The 15,887-nt window shown below is 42.2% G+C and overlaps 1 protein-coding gene across 1 annotated transcript; it reads right to left on the bottom strand.

Annotated features, from left to right (window-relative positions):
• Positions 1-3,093: 3,093 nt before the first annotated feature.
• Positions 3,094-14,785, bottom strand: si:dkey-195m11.8 (putative fidgetin-like protein 2). The gene is made up of 3 exons (XM_034223884.1): positions 14,603-14,785; positions 13,656-13,857; positions 3,094-5,485 (listed from the first exon to the last, which is right to left on the bottom strand). The coding sequence occupies exons 2-3, from the start codon at positions 13,678-13,680 to the stop codon at positions 4,338-4,340; spliced, it is 1,173 nt and encodes a 390-aa protein (XP_034079775.1). The 5' UTR covers positions 13,681-13,857; positions 14,603-14,785; the 3' UTR covers positions 3,094-4,337.
• Between the last annotated feature and the right edge of the window lie 1,102 nt (positions 14,786-15,887).

The raw sequence follows: 15,887 nt of genomic DNA, 5'->3' as shown, positions 1-15,887 counted from the left end.
AATTATCACTATTGCTTTGACAATGCTTCAATACAATGAGGTACTTCTAATAAGAGCCTATAGATGTCACTGTTATACTTTTAAACTGCCACTAGTGCAGAAGCAGCAGCAGCCATTGTCTGTGTGAGTTGGAGAAGAAATTGATATGATTGTTTGGGCTGACAGAGGCATTGAATTTAGGAAAGGGGCCCAGTTTGCATATTATCGGTTGAATTGATGGCAACTCAATCTAAACTTGATGCACTTATTAATGGTTTGCTGAGCTGATTGCTTAGTGAGAAGTGAGTCGGGCAGTGAGAGGTTGAGCTGGGATTAATAAATGAGACCAGACACTAAGCGAAAGGCTTTAATGAGCATAGCTGGTTTAATTCCTGCAGCCAGTCACAGGAATGTGGTTTGAGGTTTCTTTATGATGCAGGGGCTTTAGGCGGTTGGTCACTATAGTTGAAGATACATTTTATGTAAAACAGTTTGGGACAAAGAGGTTTTGCTGTGAGATACTTTGGTGTTGCAGGCAGCAGGGTTATTTCACTGTGGATGGAAAGGACAAAAGTTTTGGACATCTGTCACACGCCAGCGCATGCCCTCCGCCCTCCAGACAATGAAGCTGTGGACAGGGGGTGGTGTCAAGGGGAAGAGGGTCAGGGTCTTCTCCACTCTTCCTGTCCTTTTATTCTACGCTCTCTTGAGCTTATTATGGGCTCTGTACATAACACAAATGGCCCCTTGGCTCCCCTCCAGTTTTACAACTTGGACAAAATATTGTTTTAACAAAATGACTCACAAGAGAAAAAAGATATTGGTAACTTTTGATTTCACTGGTCTATTTTAGTTTTAAGAATTACTAGAAAGTATTCGGGTAAGTAATAATACAGATTATAGGGAAACAGTGACAATACTCAAAGACACTTTTAAATCACAGAGGAATTTCCTTGAAAGAAATTCCAAGTAAATATTATAATTATTTATTTATCATATGAAACCTTACTCCTTTTATACGGTGAGTGGCCTGTACACAAATTGCACACGTTTGCCTGTTTGACTGATTTCCTATTTAGTGACTCACAGGCCTAAGGTTAATTATTGGAATGTGTTGTACCATGTGAACACAATGTAGTGTATTACTATTAATACATGTTTCTTTTGGTCCTAGGAAATAAAAATATGGACCAATAAAATAAAGCATTTGGAATGAACAATCAATTATCATATATTAGGCTTGTACCTGGTTTAAAAGAGCAAACTTATATGTATAAGGACAAGATATAAGAACATTTTAGGTCAAATTAAAGCATACCCATTTCAAACACTTTTGGAATTACACAGACAAAAAGACAAAGTCAGGTTTTTTTGGTGTGATATCTTCATTTCCATGACACAACAGTCTTTAGTGAGGTAGACTTTTTACAGGTCAAAACAATTGGAAACATTGCTCTTAAACTGGCATGTGAAATGACATGAAATAAATACTTCCATGTACAATGTCTTCAAAATGAGGTAGAAATGGTTACAGAGAATGTACAAGATACAGCAAAAGATAACTGAACTGATATATAACAGTGAAACGCCTTTTTCTGTCAGTTGGACACATTCAACTTATAACTTCAATGAATCAGAGTAACACCAAAAGAAAAACGGATATACTGTCATTTGTTGCAGTGTGTAGGTTCATGTAGAGCACATTCTTTGTGAGGCGTTGAAGAGCATTCACTTGTTTTAGCTAAGCGCTTAAATACTTTTAAAATCTGGGGGTAAGAATACATGATGTTTTGTGTAACACCTTTTTGTTAATTAGCTTTTTCTAAATCATATTTTTAAACGTAATATTTGTGTGCTGCAGGTATTTTTTCAGCCAGTTAAATTTCATGAATATATTTCCAAATAAAATACCTTTTCAACACTTAAAATGTAACACTAAATCTGAATCTGCATTTCAGCCTAAATCTTTCTATTTAAAAGGGGATTCGCTCTCTGCACATGCTTTTTCACAAAACATATTGGTATGGCACAAAGTATGAAGGGATTGTGGAGTTACAAAGCTACAACTCGGTGGAAATAAAGATTTACTGTTGTAACTGTACATATTTTCTGACAGTGCACATACTTTGTAAATATCTAACTTCTCCCTTCTTCATGATGTCAATTCACGTTAGAGCTCAAATCAAGCTGGTGAAAGTGTGCCAAGCGGTTTAAAATACTAATTTAAGAAACTGGACACTATTAAGACATTTGATAAACATACCTATTATAGAGCATATACTGTAATATTTGTACGTCTTGATATGTCAAAGTTGTTTTTGCAGGAGTGCTCAATTTTGAATTTGTCCACAGAAAAACTATTCCCTACAGCTAACTACACTAACACTTTACACGTCATTCATTTCTCCACCAAAACCTATAAGAGAATTACATCTATACATGAAGAAAATATGTTTCATATATCTAAAAACATCATTGATGTACATTATGGCGAATATTGTCCTTTTAAAAAAAATATCTGAATTACATTCAACATTTCAGGCCTTGGTACAAAAACCTCAAGTTTAATTTTCCCAGAGCTAAGAAGCAGTGTGTGTGTGTGTGTGTGTGTGTGTGTGTGTGTGTGTGTGTGTGTGTGTGTGTGTGTGTGTGTGTGTGTGTGTGTGTGTGTGTGTGTGTGTGTGTGTGTGTGTGTGTGTTGTGTGTGTGTGTGTGTGTGTGTGTGTGTGTGTGTGTGTGTGTGTTGTGTGTGTGTGTGTGTGTGTGTGTGTGTGTGTGTGTGTGTGTGTGTGTGTGTGTGTGTGTGTGTGTGTGTGTGTGGTGTGTGTGTGTGTGTGTGTGTGTGTGTGTGTGTTTGTGTGGGGTTGTGTGTGTTTGTGTGTGTGTGTGTGTGTGTGTGTGTGTGTGTTGTGTGTGTGTGTGTGTGTGTGTGTTCGTTCTCCTGTTCGTCTCCCGCCTTGTCCGTGTGTTGTTTCCCTGCCGTGTTCCGCGTTTGTTTTGCTCTTCCTCCCCGCCCTGCTCCGTTTTCCTCTTGCTCCCTCCGCTCCCTCCCCCCCCCCTCACTCCTCCCCTCCCCTCTTCTTTTCTCCTCCTTCTTCGGTCATCTTCTTCCTGTCTTCTTCCGTCCCACTACTATAATCATCCTTTTGAGAGGCAAAAGTAAAGAGAATGCATATTTAAAAAAAAAGAGAGAAAAGTAAATCGTATAGCAAACAAGCGGGTGGATCTTCATTAAGAATGTAATACTGAGCAAAAAAAGTCGAGGCACTCAAAAGCACGTATCCTCCGCTGAGACTCTCAGTCCGGGCTGTGCATCCAAACAGAAGTAACAAACAGGCCGTTAAACTGTTTTCTCTGAGTGAAGTTTTATAGTATGCAGACTTAAGCATTGTTGTTGTTGTTTTGTAGGTTTGTACAATCACTATTGCTTGCAATCATTTTAATAGTAAATGTGTAAGCTGCATTTTTATCTGCAGATTCCTTAGAAATAAAGCTGTTCATTCCAAGATGAGGAGAAATCTGCATCTACAGGTATGCTGTTTGTGAAAGCTAAATACATTTTTAAATGAACATTACATTTTAGATTATTTCCCCACTTTTTACATCATAACAATTTTAAAGGTCGGTTTCATGTACTCTATATGTAATCATTTGATAAGCAGCTTGTTAAGTATTAACTGGACAGTCAAGAAAAAAAATAAGTTTTTGCCAAAAAAGAAGCAGGACACCTGGATAGGATAAGATAAAGAACGAAAAAAAAAAAACTGAAAGTTTAGAGTGAGTAAAGGTGGCGAGAAAGCGAGGGATGAGCGGGGAAACATTCATTTTTCGAGGCAGGGCGACACACCGAGCCTCAGGGTCAGCTGTGTAAAGTAGCAGTGATTGTGCTGAAGTAGTATGGCAATCTCACCATCTCAGTTATTGCTCTCCTTACTTTTTGGTCAGTAATGATTTTTTGTGGTGTGGTTAAAAGTATTGCAGTCAAAGGCCTTTTGCATACATAATGGCCACAAATAATTACAACAACTTCTAAAACAGCTGTGTTCAGTGAAGCTGCAGCAGTAGCAGAAAAGGAAATAAATAGGATCCTGAGAGAAACAGACACTCACACCTTTAGACTGTCTTAAAGCTATCTATGTAGAGAATGCCTTAACCTCACCCCCAAGACTTACCTCAACCTTACAGGGCAAAATGCCTCTGCGAATCTTTGGAAAAACAGGAATAATGAAAATATTAAAGATGCACAAGAAATACCAGTCTTGTGTACACTAGTGAAATTAAACCTTTCATTGACAGATCCAATGTTGTTCCCTAGATTAAGAAGCCTGGTTGGTTTCAAACAGAGATCCTCTCTGTTGTCAGCGCCCAGCAGCGGGGTCCTCAGATCGTGTGTGCGATGCGGGGATCTTCATAGACATTCCCTGTTGCTGAGGAAAGCTGTGCTCCGCTGAAGCACTCTCTCCTGCCAGGCCTGACGGGGGGCTGTAGTCCCCTGCCCCGCCATAGGAGGGGGACATCATGGGCTTTCCTGGTTTGTAGGCCTGTGGGTCTGAGGCAGAGACGCTCAAATCGTAGCCGTTGCCGTGCCCGTTGCCATGCCCATTGCCGTGACTTTTGCTATGACCGTTTCCGTACTTTCTGTAGCGGGATCCCTCCACTTCCGCTCCCTCCTGTCCTTCCTCTGCCATCTCGAAGGCCTTGCGTTTCAGCGGCACCCCTCCCTCGGAGCTCCCTCCAAGGCTGTGAGTTTGGTAGCTGTAACCGCCCCCAACCATGGTGGGCCTCGGGGCCAGTGGAGTAGGGGCACTGATTCCAGGGGGCAGGTAGGAGGCACTGGGGTGGCTGTATCCAGAGGACAGGCCGGGCTGGGGGTAGCACCCTGGGGGGTAGTTGTAGACAGGAGTACTGGCACTGTAGCTAGGCACTAGAGTGGGTGCGGCCTGCAGAGAGTGTAGAGGGGCAGGGGGAAGTGCTGCGCCGGGCTGAGGGCAGTAACCTGAGGACAGGTAGGTGCTGTTGTAGGCAGGAGGGTAATCCTGAGAGGACGGGGCCCCGCAGGAGCCAGCACCACCGAAGCCTGGCTCAGAGGTCAAGTTACTGCTCACTACTGTCACACTTCCTGTGGTTGGGATGCCCACCTTGCCAGTTAATGCCTCCAGTCCAGGGTAACACTCCATGCCCTGACCTAGAACCCATGGCTCAGATTCAGTTTTCAGGAAAGTCCCAGGCTCAGGGTAGGCCCCTGAAGGAGGGCGATCGTAGGCCAGCTCCAAGCCTGAGTACTTCTCAGCGTAGCGTTTGAGCAGAGAAGAAGCAGTAAGGGCCGATATGTCATCACTGGCCCAGGGGTAACCTCCAGGGCCGTAGCCACGGCGACCAGCCGCGCCGTAGGGGTCGTGTTTGTGGGCAGACGGCGGTGAGGTGGTAGAGGTGACATCTAGGTGCTGCTCAGGCCACTGAGATAAGGGGGCGGCGTGCTCCGGGGACCAGTGCATCTTCAACAGACCTGACAAAACGAGACCAGAGCTGAATTAGTCCACACAAGTGAAAATATTTAAATGGGTCTTCGAATATAAAAAATATATACAAAGCTCAACCCATCCCCAAATCACACAACCAAAACAAAAAAGTAGAAAAGTTTATAAAGTAAAAAAACTTTTGTTTTACAACACCACACATGTGTTGGTTTAAATTCAAGTACTACTCTTTAAACTGATTATTCATGATGTGATTAATCCTAGATAATTATTGTGATTAGCAGTATTACATTTTTTTATCGATTGACACCACTATACAAAACAAGTACTGGTTTTTGTTTATGCATCAACTAAGATTCTTAACCCATGCAATTCGCCACAGATTTTGGCCGACATCAGCAGCCCTAAAAAAAAATAATGTATCAGAGTTAATGAAGAGAACTGTTTTTGCAGCATTTTGTCCAACCCAGATGTTTGAGATGTTTTGCCTCCTCTTGAGTCTCTTCATGAATATCTGCCCTCATAATCACATCGGATGGCTGACCCTTTTTCCAGAACCATGTCAATGCTTAGCCTGTGCTCGTCTACACAGCCTCATCCAGGCAGGGGACAACTGCTCTAATCTTTATGTGAAGCTGGCAACATAGCCCCCAGCCCGGTCTCCACGGCGATAAGCCTCTATCAGCCCGCGAGCTGCCCTCTGCCTTTGCCTCTCTCACATTAGGGCCATTGTTGTCTCTCTGTGACTCTCTTAGTCCACAAAGCCGCCCCCACCGAGCGTGTGATCTAATTCGGCCCAAACCTCAGGGGTCTGCTGGACGGGGGGATAGGAGGCGGGGTCAGTGTGCGGAGGGGGTATCGGAGTAGGTTTTCATCATACTGCCCAGCAAGACTGGACCAGTTTATCTACGACCACTATTAACCGATCGATTTGATCAGAATTTGACGTGCAATATGTGATAATACATGCACATTCACACAAACAAGCAATCCACTGGTTTATTGGTTGTGGGCTTTGATTGGCTTTTGCAGGCCTTGTCTTTTTGAACTGGCTTTAGTCTGACATTCCAGGCATTGCAGAGTATTATTAAACTGTCCTGACCCCAGGCCAGAGCCAGAGGGGCTTCCCTACAACAGCACTGGACATGGAAGAAGTTACCGCCTCAGTTTCACCAACAAGGGTGGACCAAGTATATGTTTTTTTTTGTTTTTTTAATATCAATACATTGGCATCAATATCTCTTGCAATATTTTGGCATAAATGTATCTTTTCTTTGTAACTGTTCTGAGTTTTGGCCTTTTGCCTTCTATGGACGACTCACATGCCTGCTCTTAAACAGCATACATGTGGTGAATGGCAGGTTGTGTGACATGTCCACCAGGACCACCAGATGGGTCTCAAACGGTCCACATGTTGATCCCTAAATTAAATGATCCTTCAGCCCAATAATCCCACTCATCCAATCCAGGGATCGCAGTGCTCTCGACCAGCAAAGCTCCACCCTGTGCTCCTGGGAGTTCTGACTGGCCATGGTGCTCATCCTGGGCATTAAAACAGTATTTGCACAAGGCTTATGTTCACACACACACACACACACACACACACACACACACACACACACACACACACACACACACACACACACACACACACACACACACACACACACACACACACACACACACACACACACACACACACGAAGGAATACAAGAGATGTTTCTGTACACTAGATTTAGAATAAAAAATAACCAACCAGTAAAATGTTTAACCCCCGACCAGAGGGAGTTGATTCTTTGTATTTCAGAGTAATCTACTGATCATGAATATATCTAATGGGCACAAGGTTAGGGAGCCCCTAAACCCTTTAACTCGTAACTACAGTGTCTACTGTGTACGCTTAGTATCAATATCAGAGCCATAAAAAAGGTCCTGTGTCAGTGTGTATCAGTAGGAAGCATCCCAGCGTCTTCAGAGGGGGAGAGTTGGAAGGTTGTTACTCATTTGACAACAAAATCACTTTCTGAGACTGGAGTTTATTTTGTTCTTAGTTGTTTCTCTTTTTTTTAATCGAGGGTACAGCAGTATAGATGGTGTTGTTGGTTTAACAGATTGTAAAGCTCTTTGTGGCAAAATTGTGATTTTGGTCTATATTGTTATACCCAATATCAGACTTTACAGCTGTACACATTGTTTCTACAATAGTATGTTTACCTCTCCAGTTTTAGGCTGAAGAAGGGGTTATAACATGAGAGAATTACAAACTTTGTTGAGAAAGAGACTGATGCCTTGTTGCAGTGTTCGCACTCATCCAGTCCCAGCAGAAACACACGCTCTTCAGACTGATACTCACTGGTCATGCCGATTGCAGGCACGAGCCGACCGATCGCCGCTTCACCTTCAATCTACTCCTCTCACCCCGTCTTCACCCGATGCTTTATCATTTATCCGAGACATATTAAACCACAGTAATCTAATGTGTCTGGGATCCTTCTCAAAATGCAGCGGAGGAATGTTAAAACTGAGGATCACTGTGTGATCAGGAGATGCAAGAATAAACTGGAGGGTCTGCCTGGGTTAAGGACCAGCCTGAAACCAGACTAATGAAGGATTAGAGTACTCGAGGCTTATTGCAGTGTCAGCGCTCTCTGACAATCTCCCAGGAGCTGGCTGTAAACCAAAAACTCAGAAGAAGGTTTTATTCCAACAAATGTTGATCATTATTGTGTGCAATAGCACAACATTATAATAGCAGATATAATAATAGTTACATACATGGTTACAAAATAAGAATGTTTAAAGGCAGAAAATGAGCAATATGAAAATAGATATCCTAAAAATGGTCTAAACAAAAGAAAATTGTATATGCTTTCTATATCATTTCAGATCTGAAATACACTAGGCCTGTAATTACACTGTATCATTTTATCTTTACCTAGTGTTATTTTATGTAGACTTTTTTAATTAATTTAATGACTAGAAGACATTTTATCGCAATATACAACGTTATAGAGATATCAAATGACCTCTATTTTCACCATGCCCCAGTTAGTAGTGACTGCTGTTAATCATTTTAGTGTCACATTTATACCTATTCTTTTCTTTTTGAAAGTGAACATTTTTGTATTTGTTTCATAGGCAGATGCCACTACTATAAACAAGTAGATGCAGAATGTTACCTATAGAAGGTATACCTATTATAATAAAGCACTAATTACTAAAATGACAATAACTAGTAAACTACAGTTTGTTATGTAACGCTTAATAAACCATTGTTATTCTTTGTCAGGTGACAAATAATATACTATTTTTCATGATCACATATTCCCAATAGATACCAAGTAGTTTAGAGAATGCAACCATGTTTGCCTATTTTCCATTAAGATTGTGGGCCATATTAAAACCTCTTACTGTTCCCAAGTGCTCTGGCATCAGACATCTGTGTTAAAGTGAGGATTTTAGCGAGCAAGGTTGGGGTATTAGGAAGGATGAGTGAGGGGAGCCCCTTACTCTAATCTAGCATCTCATGTTGGCTCAGAGCTTGGAAACACCCCTCCATTCTTGGCCATGCTTGGCTTACCAAGAGACAAAGATGAGTACTAAGCCGGCTTGGTGCTATGACAGCTTTCCTTAATCATTGTGATTATCATACTGTCCACCAGTGCTTCCTCTTTGTCCTGCAGCAGTGCGGCTACTGGACACATCAGATGAAGGGGCAGCTCACAGCGAGGAGAAAACATAGAAACAGCACCATGAAAGAGCAGTCGGTTTATTTAAAGAAATATGTTATGCTATGTGTGCTGTCACTACGCGTTTCCTACGTCACTTCCTTGTAAGCTGTAACTGTCATCACGGCTAGGAAGGTTACTTAAGAAATGTTATACGTTAAAGATTCATAGTTACCCCGTTTTTTTTTTGACGTACAGAAACATTTTGTCACAATATGGTTGCTCAGTGCATGTACTTTCCTGCACTCAGTGAGTCAAGTGTATTTTCAGCCCATTGTACCTCGAATTTTCCCTTTGCTCTTGGGTCTTTCTCACATTGAAATGAATGAGAATGCTGATCATTTTGACTTTATTTGAAAACATGAACGCCTAACCTCAAGCTACGGTGAAGTGACACTTGGACCAGTCTTAGGTCTCCGTTCAATACCAAAATATTACTCCAAACATAGTTATGTTAATATACTCACAGATTCATTTCTTCACAGGAACAGTAAATGTGCACGTTTCAAAATGGCTTTGCTAATTAAATAATAACAAATGTTTGCATTATTATTGAGAAGAGTGAGATGACATCAGGAAAGTGCTCCACTGAACGTGTTGTGGCAAGAGGGGATCAAGCATAACGAGGTTAGAGGGAAATACTAACATCCCACGCAGACCAGTCCTGCAGACACTAGAGTTATATACATGTGGTGAGAGGCGTATGTAAGCTGCCGCAAAATCCTCTGGGAACTTAAAGAAACCGCAGAGTGCCCTGCAGTGTAGCTGCCTTGACACTTACACTCACAATTATAAATCTGACATGAGATTTTGTAATCATCCCAACACAAACAAGTAATTCTCCTTTAATCTACCCAGAGCCGGAAGTGATGTATAATTACAGTGCCGATGTAAATTCTTCCACTTCTCTCGTCATCGTGACCTAAACATATGCTACATGGCCTCAAGGTCCACCAAAACACGTCTCGTCAATGTGGAATGCAGGATTTCAAAATCTTAAATTTAGACCTAAAATGTTCTTAATTACAATTCAATAGATCTCAAAGTTAATATATCTGAAGGTTATGCTGCATTGTTTTGTTAATTTGCAAATAAACAATAGGGTGTTAGGAATTTGGTATTTTTCTTAGCTCCATGTTTTCATTCTTAGCTTTTTGTAAATAAGATTACATTTTTATTAAAAATGAAGTTCCTCCCTGACAATAAAGTTAAAAGTATTGAGTTGAGTTATTTAACCCTGATCAGAATTGCCATGATATATATGAGCCAACTTACCCTGTTATATTCATTGATGTATATTACTACTTTCATGTCAATGGATTATAAGTTATTCTAGCACTTATTGTATTTCATACTAATCTTCCTATGCCCGCTAAAGAGTCTTAATTTGAAGAACCTGCAGAAACCCTGAAAACAAGAGCTTGATCCATTTGTGAAACGTGAACTGGACTGAGTGTAACTCTCTCATCTCTCTATCGAGCTGTCAACAACCTCCACTAAAACCTCACTGCTCTAACCGTCACATGTTGTCATCGATAGGATATGCAGCAATTAAACCAAATGATTTTCTCTTTCAAGTAAACACAATTAAGAAAGTCACAGAGGTTTTCTGTGCATCAGTGGAGGATAGCCTGACTTGTCGTCCACTGCATGGTCAGTATGAGTAATTAGGGGTTAATTAGATGAAAGTACGTGTGGGGGAAGGGGTTGACTGGGTTGGGGATTTTGGGGGTTGTGAAGCATCACAGGCTGGTTGGCTAGATGGGGAGTGGAAACCAAAATCTGGAGCTGAAAGGTCCTCTGTTAGTGCTTTTTACTCCACTCACAATAAACAAAGACTTACATTTCCTGAGGATGGACAGACACTCAGAAACACACACGCCCAGATGCACTCACAGGCTCAAGCTAGCTTCTATATTGTGCTTCAGGCGCTGTGTTTAGCTTCAGCTGGCCAACAGGCAGAGGAGCTCATGGTCATCTATGGGATGAGTCAGGCTGCAGGAATGCCAGGAATCTAACCTGAGATCTATTTACAAAGCACATATCCTCTCCACACGCTCACCACACACTGTCCTCTCTGTGGCTGGAGGAAGGGAGCGAGAGAACACGCTCACTTACAGTGCTGATGAATGACCCTATCAGCTGTTTGCGCATTATTGGCCGATTTGTATTAGTTAGAGTTAATTCACACCACTGCCTGTAAAATCAATACATCAGAGGAGAAATGGGATATGAATACACATGGAGCCTGTCAGGGTTCTCATTGGTCCACACTCATCACACAGCTATCTCTGTCTTATTTGCTTACCGAGTAAATGAGGGTTAGATTGTTATGTAAGCAGTGACCAGAGTCTAAAACGCTGCGGCCAGTGTGAAGGAGGATCTGCTGAGGAGAAAAAAAACCTCCCTCTTTCCCCTTCCCCCTTTTCTCCAGACCTGCACAGTCCACCAGGCCACAAAGCTGTCAGTCAATCTACTACTGTCCCTTATCTGAGTCGACTTTTACACACCTCTAACCTACATTTCTTAGCACAAGCCACAGTGCAATTAAAGTGAGAATGTGGCTTTTCCTGCTTTGACAGACAATTTTAACACACAGCTCTACTGACGAACTACTTGACCTTAAATAAATGTAGTCCACCTTTCCCCCTCATTGTATTTGACTTTATTTTACAATTTTTCACTCTTGTTTTGCCCTGAAGTCTCCATTTCATGACCCAGCCTCCTTCTTGCTGTGCTATAGTAAAGACAGGGCCGTGTGTCCGAGCCTGTGTGGTCAGTTTCCCCACCCCCACTCCTTTAGCTCTCTCTCTCACACACACACACACACACACACACACACACACACACACACACACACACACACACACACACACACACACACACACACACACACACACACACACACACACACACACACACACACACACCACACACACACACACACACACACACACACACACACATGTGGCCCCTCTCTGCTTATTGTGTCCTCTCATATATCAGGCTGCAGCTGACCAGTCCCTCCTTGCGTCCCCTCCATCTGCCCTTCACTTTTCTCTTTCTCTGTCCTTTTACCCGCAGCAGCACGGGTCTTAACTATAACCCCTAATGAGGATCTAAGGTGTGCTACAATTTGCTTTACGAGCTTTCGTGATTGCTATGGAGGACTAATGTGTGTGTGTGAATGGAGGCGGAGGGTAAATGTTTATTTGTCCCTTTATGCAGGACTAATGAGAAGCTGGTGACACCAGGTTACTAACGATCTGGCTTTCATTCACAGAATCACTTCACCCTGGTAACTAGTGGCTAAAAGGGGCTAAAACGGCTAATCATCGTTATGGCCCTAGCTCATACTGAGGTGTGGTTGATTGTGATTGCATGTTTACTTGTGTGAGGGCGTGTGTAAAATGGACAAGAGATGTGAGAATCTGCTATCAAAGTAGTGTTGTTTTTTTAAAGATAAATACTATTATAGGATTGCGGGTAGTCGAGATTTTTGTGGGAAGTTAACGTGACGCTGTGAGTCTTTTTGAGGGAGGAATGTTACAGACGTACGTTACTAAAACTTCTCTCCGCTCGCAAAACTCTCTCTTTCTGACAGACGTTTTCTGTGGTTTGTCTCTGTGCATCTGTGTAGCTCTTTAGAATATTGAAACCTATAAATAAATCCCTGTTGCATTATTCCAATCAGGTTAACGTTGTAATCCTGTTAAAGCTTGGCCTAATCAATAGCCCAGTCAATCAATATAAGCATATTCATCAGGCTGGATAGCAACCTCTCATGATTAGCACATATACAAGCACGGCCTGAACTGTGATGTGTCGAGGAGATTTATCTGATTTGATCTGCATTTACATATTAATGTTGCAAACACAGAACATCTGTCCACTCTGATAAGGTTGCATTTTTCATGAATGTTTTCGACACAAAACACCATTATCATAGTTTGATAGACAAGCTTTTAGATTGCAGTTCATTGATAAAGAAAATGGGTGTGATAGTGCTATTATTGTTTATAAATACGTACAACATTTGATGTATCTAGTATTCTTAAAGAAAAGTCAGCTGCTCTCTGCACTGCTTCACAAGTACATGCTGCTCCTGAGAAAGACAGTGGGGCTTTAGCTTCTGTCTGTTTCAACAAATTGTTACTATATTCACATGGAGGGGCTGAAAAAACTGAAAATGAACACTTTCTGTGAAATTCCTCAAAGCAGAGTCTGGAGACTCAGCTGTTAAAGCCATTAGTATATCTGTCTTCTCAAAATGACTTCTCTGAGACCCCCCCAGCCCCTCGCTTCCCTCCACTGAACCACAGGAGATGAGTCCTGGACAAAAGATGAAGTTGTGCAGAAAAACAGACTCAAATCAACCTAGTTTGCATTGTTCACGAACATGCAAAACAGACACGTCATTGGACAGGATGATCCACACATGTAAAGTAAAAATAATCAGTGCAGACTTACTGTATGGAGTGACAGGACTGAGCATTCTGCTGCCCTGGCCCCAGGTGAAGAGGAGGGTCCACTTGGTGCTAGTGAGGGCCCAGCTGCATGCTGCGGGGCCTCCTGCTTCTCCTGGTGGTGGTGTTGGCTCGGCTAGTGACTGCCCTCTTGGACCCCTCCATGGTTCATTTCACAGTTCAACACCGCTCCGACACGCTGCCACCTGAGGAGCACACACATGCCAGGGTTAGAACCAAAACACACACTGTACAAGAGGAGGATGTTTATTTTTTTATTGTGGCCAATTAAAACCAGATTATAGGGACATAATTAAAGATAAATGTATACATTAAAAAAAGCTCTTATGTTGCTTGCATTTACTACAAGTTGAATTAGGTTAGAATGACAATTGAGAATATTTACTTTTGGGAAATATTTGCAGAAAACTAATATTGACTCGTAAGTTTCCCATGCGCTCACTTTTGCTTTTACTCATTTTTTTCTGTCTGTTTATGTGCATGCACGTGTGCAAGCGACCAGTCAGGACAGTTTGAATGCTAAATGCCCTGACAGAGGGGGGCTTTTTCTCTCTGACCACAAAACCACACAACCAGCGGAGACAAGTTTCTAATTCTTTAAGGCCACCCACATTTCATCACAAACACTGCAAACCACAACAGCAAAGTGCAAGGAGGCTCTCATCTCTAACATGGAATACATGAGGGGAAACAACTGTGTAAAGTGTAGAGCTGCAAAGACATGTAACCTGATGTGACAAACTATTGAATATGTCATATACAGTATATGTGTTAAGAAGAGAAACTTCAGCATGTACAATGTTAAGCAACATAATAAAGAGGGCATAGAAAATGACAGGAATGTGCAAGAAGCAGCAGAAACATTGTCAGTGCTGCTGGAAGGAGATAAAAGCAAAACATTTTTCAACAAGTCACTAAATATTTACTGACCTGTTATGCTTGAATTTGTTCCACGATGGAATCAATTAGGAAAGTAATCCACTATTCCACAAAGTACAACAGGGCAGCCGACATGTACATGTGTGAGTGTGTGTGTGTGTGTGTGTGTATGTGGAGGTTGTACTGGGACCCTATCCTTCTCTCGTACACTCCCTCGCTCGCCCTCCAGCTCCCTTCTCCCTCCCCCCTCTCGCTCTCGCTCGCCCAGTGACAACAGAGCAGCACATACATCCCCTCCCCCAACCACGCCACCCCTCCCCCTCCTCCCTCTCCCTCTCTTTTGTTAAAACTATTTCAGCAGGAAGGGAGAGAGAGGGAAAAAGTGACCAATCATGCAGTGTCAGAGGAGAGCCTGTTTCCCCCTGCTGTGTGTGTTTCTGCACATGTGCATTTGTGTATGATCTTATTTGAAAGGGTGTATGCATGTTTTTTTTTAAATTGCAGACCATCATTGTGATGGATGAGCACGTCGGACACATGCTACTGAAAAATTGTGAATTTTCTCCTTCACTGATCACATGAGAAGTTCAGTTATTGTCAATGACTTCTATTGATCTGGCACATTGATCTTAGTGGTGTTGGAGGGTGGAGTTGAAAAAACCATGTCAATATTACCTAATTCCTGTGGTACCCCATCCCCCCTTACACACACACACGCACACACGCACACACACACACACACGCACGCATACACACACACACACACACACACACACACACACACACACACACACTAGCCTGCACACATGCATGGGCAGCAGTAAATGACCTCCACATTGGCCTCAAACCTTTGACTAAGACGTTTGTACATTTCTTCACCCGTAATTGATCAATATCTGATAAATACTCATGCTGGTTATGTAACATTTATTTTCTTTTACAGGGGCTCATTTAACTATTTCCCTCTAGTCTCTATTTTTGTTTCCTAGTCCCTCAATACAGAGAAACACAGCTGTGGTTCTGCATTTAGAGTTATGGAGTAGGCGGGACAGGCTGGTCCACTCCTCATGTTACTCTGCTGTAAACACTCAAGGCCCTTCAGGACACACTCCTTCGGCTTTGGGCCTTGTCCCCCCCCCCCCCACAACACACACACATACGCACATGTCTGACATGTGTGAGCCATGTTTCAGAAGGTCGTTCGAAACTCAAACTGCAACTTTCCTTTGCAATTTCTCTTTTATTGGACTGTAATTACATTACTATGATTACAAAGCTGCATTTTATAAAAATTGAAAACTTTTCATGATTACTTCCCAACCTTATTGGTGGTTGC

Source organism: Gymnodraco acuticeps, unplaced genomic scaffold, assembly GCF_902827175.1.
Source record: "Gymnodraco acuticeps unplaced genomic scaffold, fGymAcu1.1, whole genome shotgun sequence".
In the NCBI taxonomy this organism is placed as follows: domain Eukaryota; kingdom Metazoa; phylum Chordata; class Actinopteri; order Perciformes; family Bathydraconidae; genus Gymnodraco; species Gymnodraco acuticeps.
Note: the sequence above shows the minus strand (reverse complement) of the source record. Positions and strands in the feature narration are given on the sequence as shown.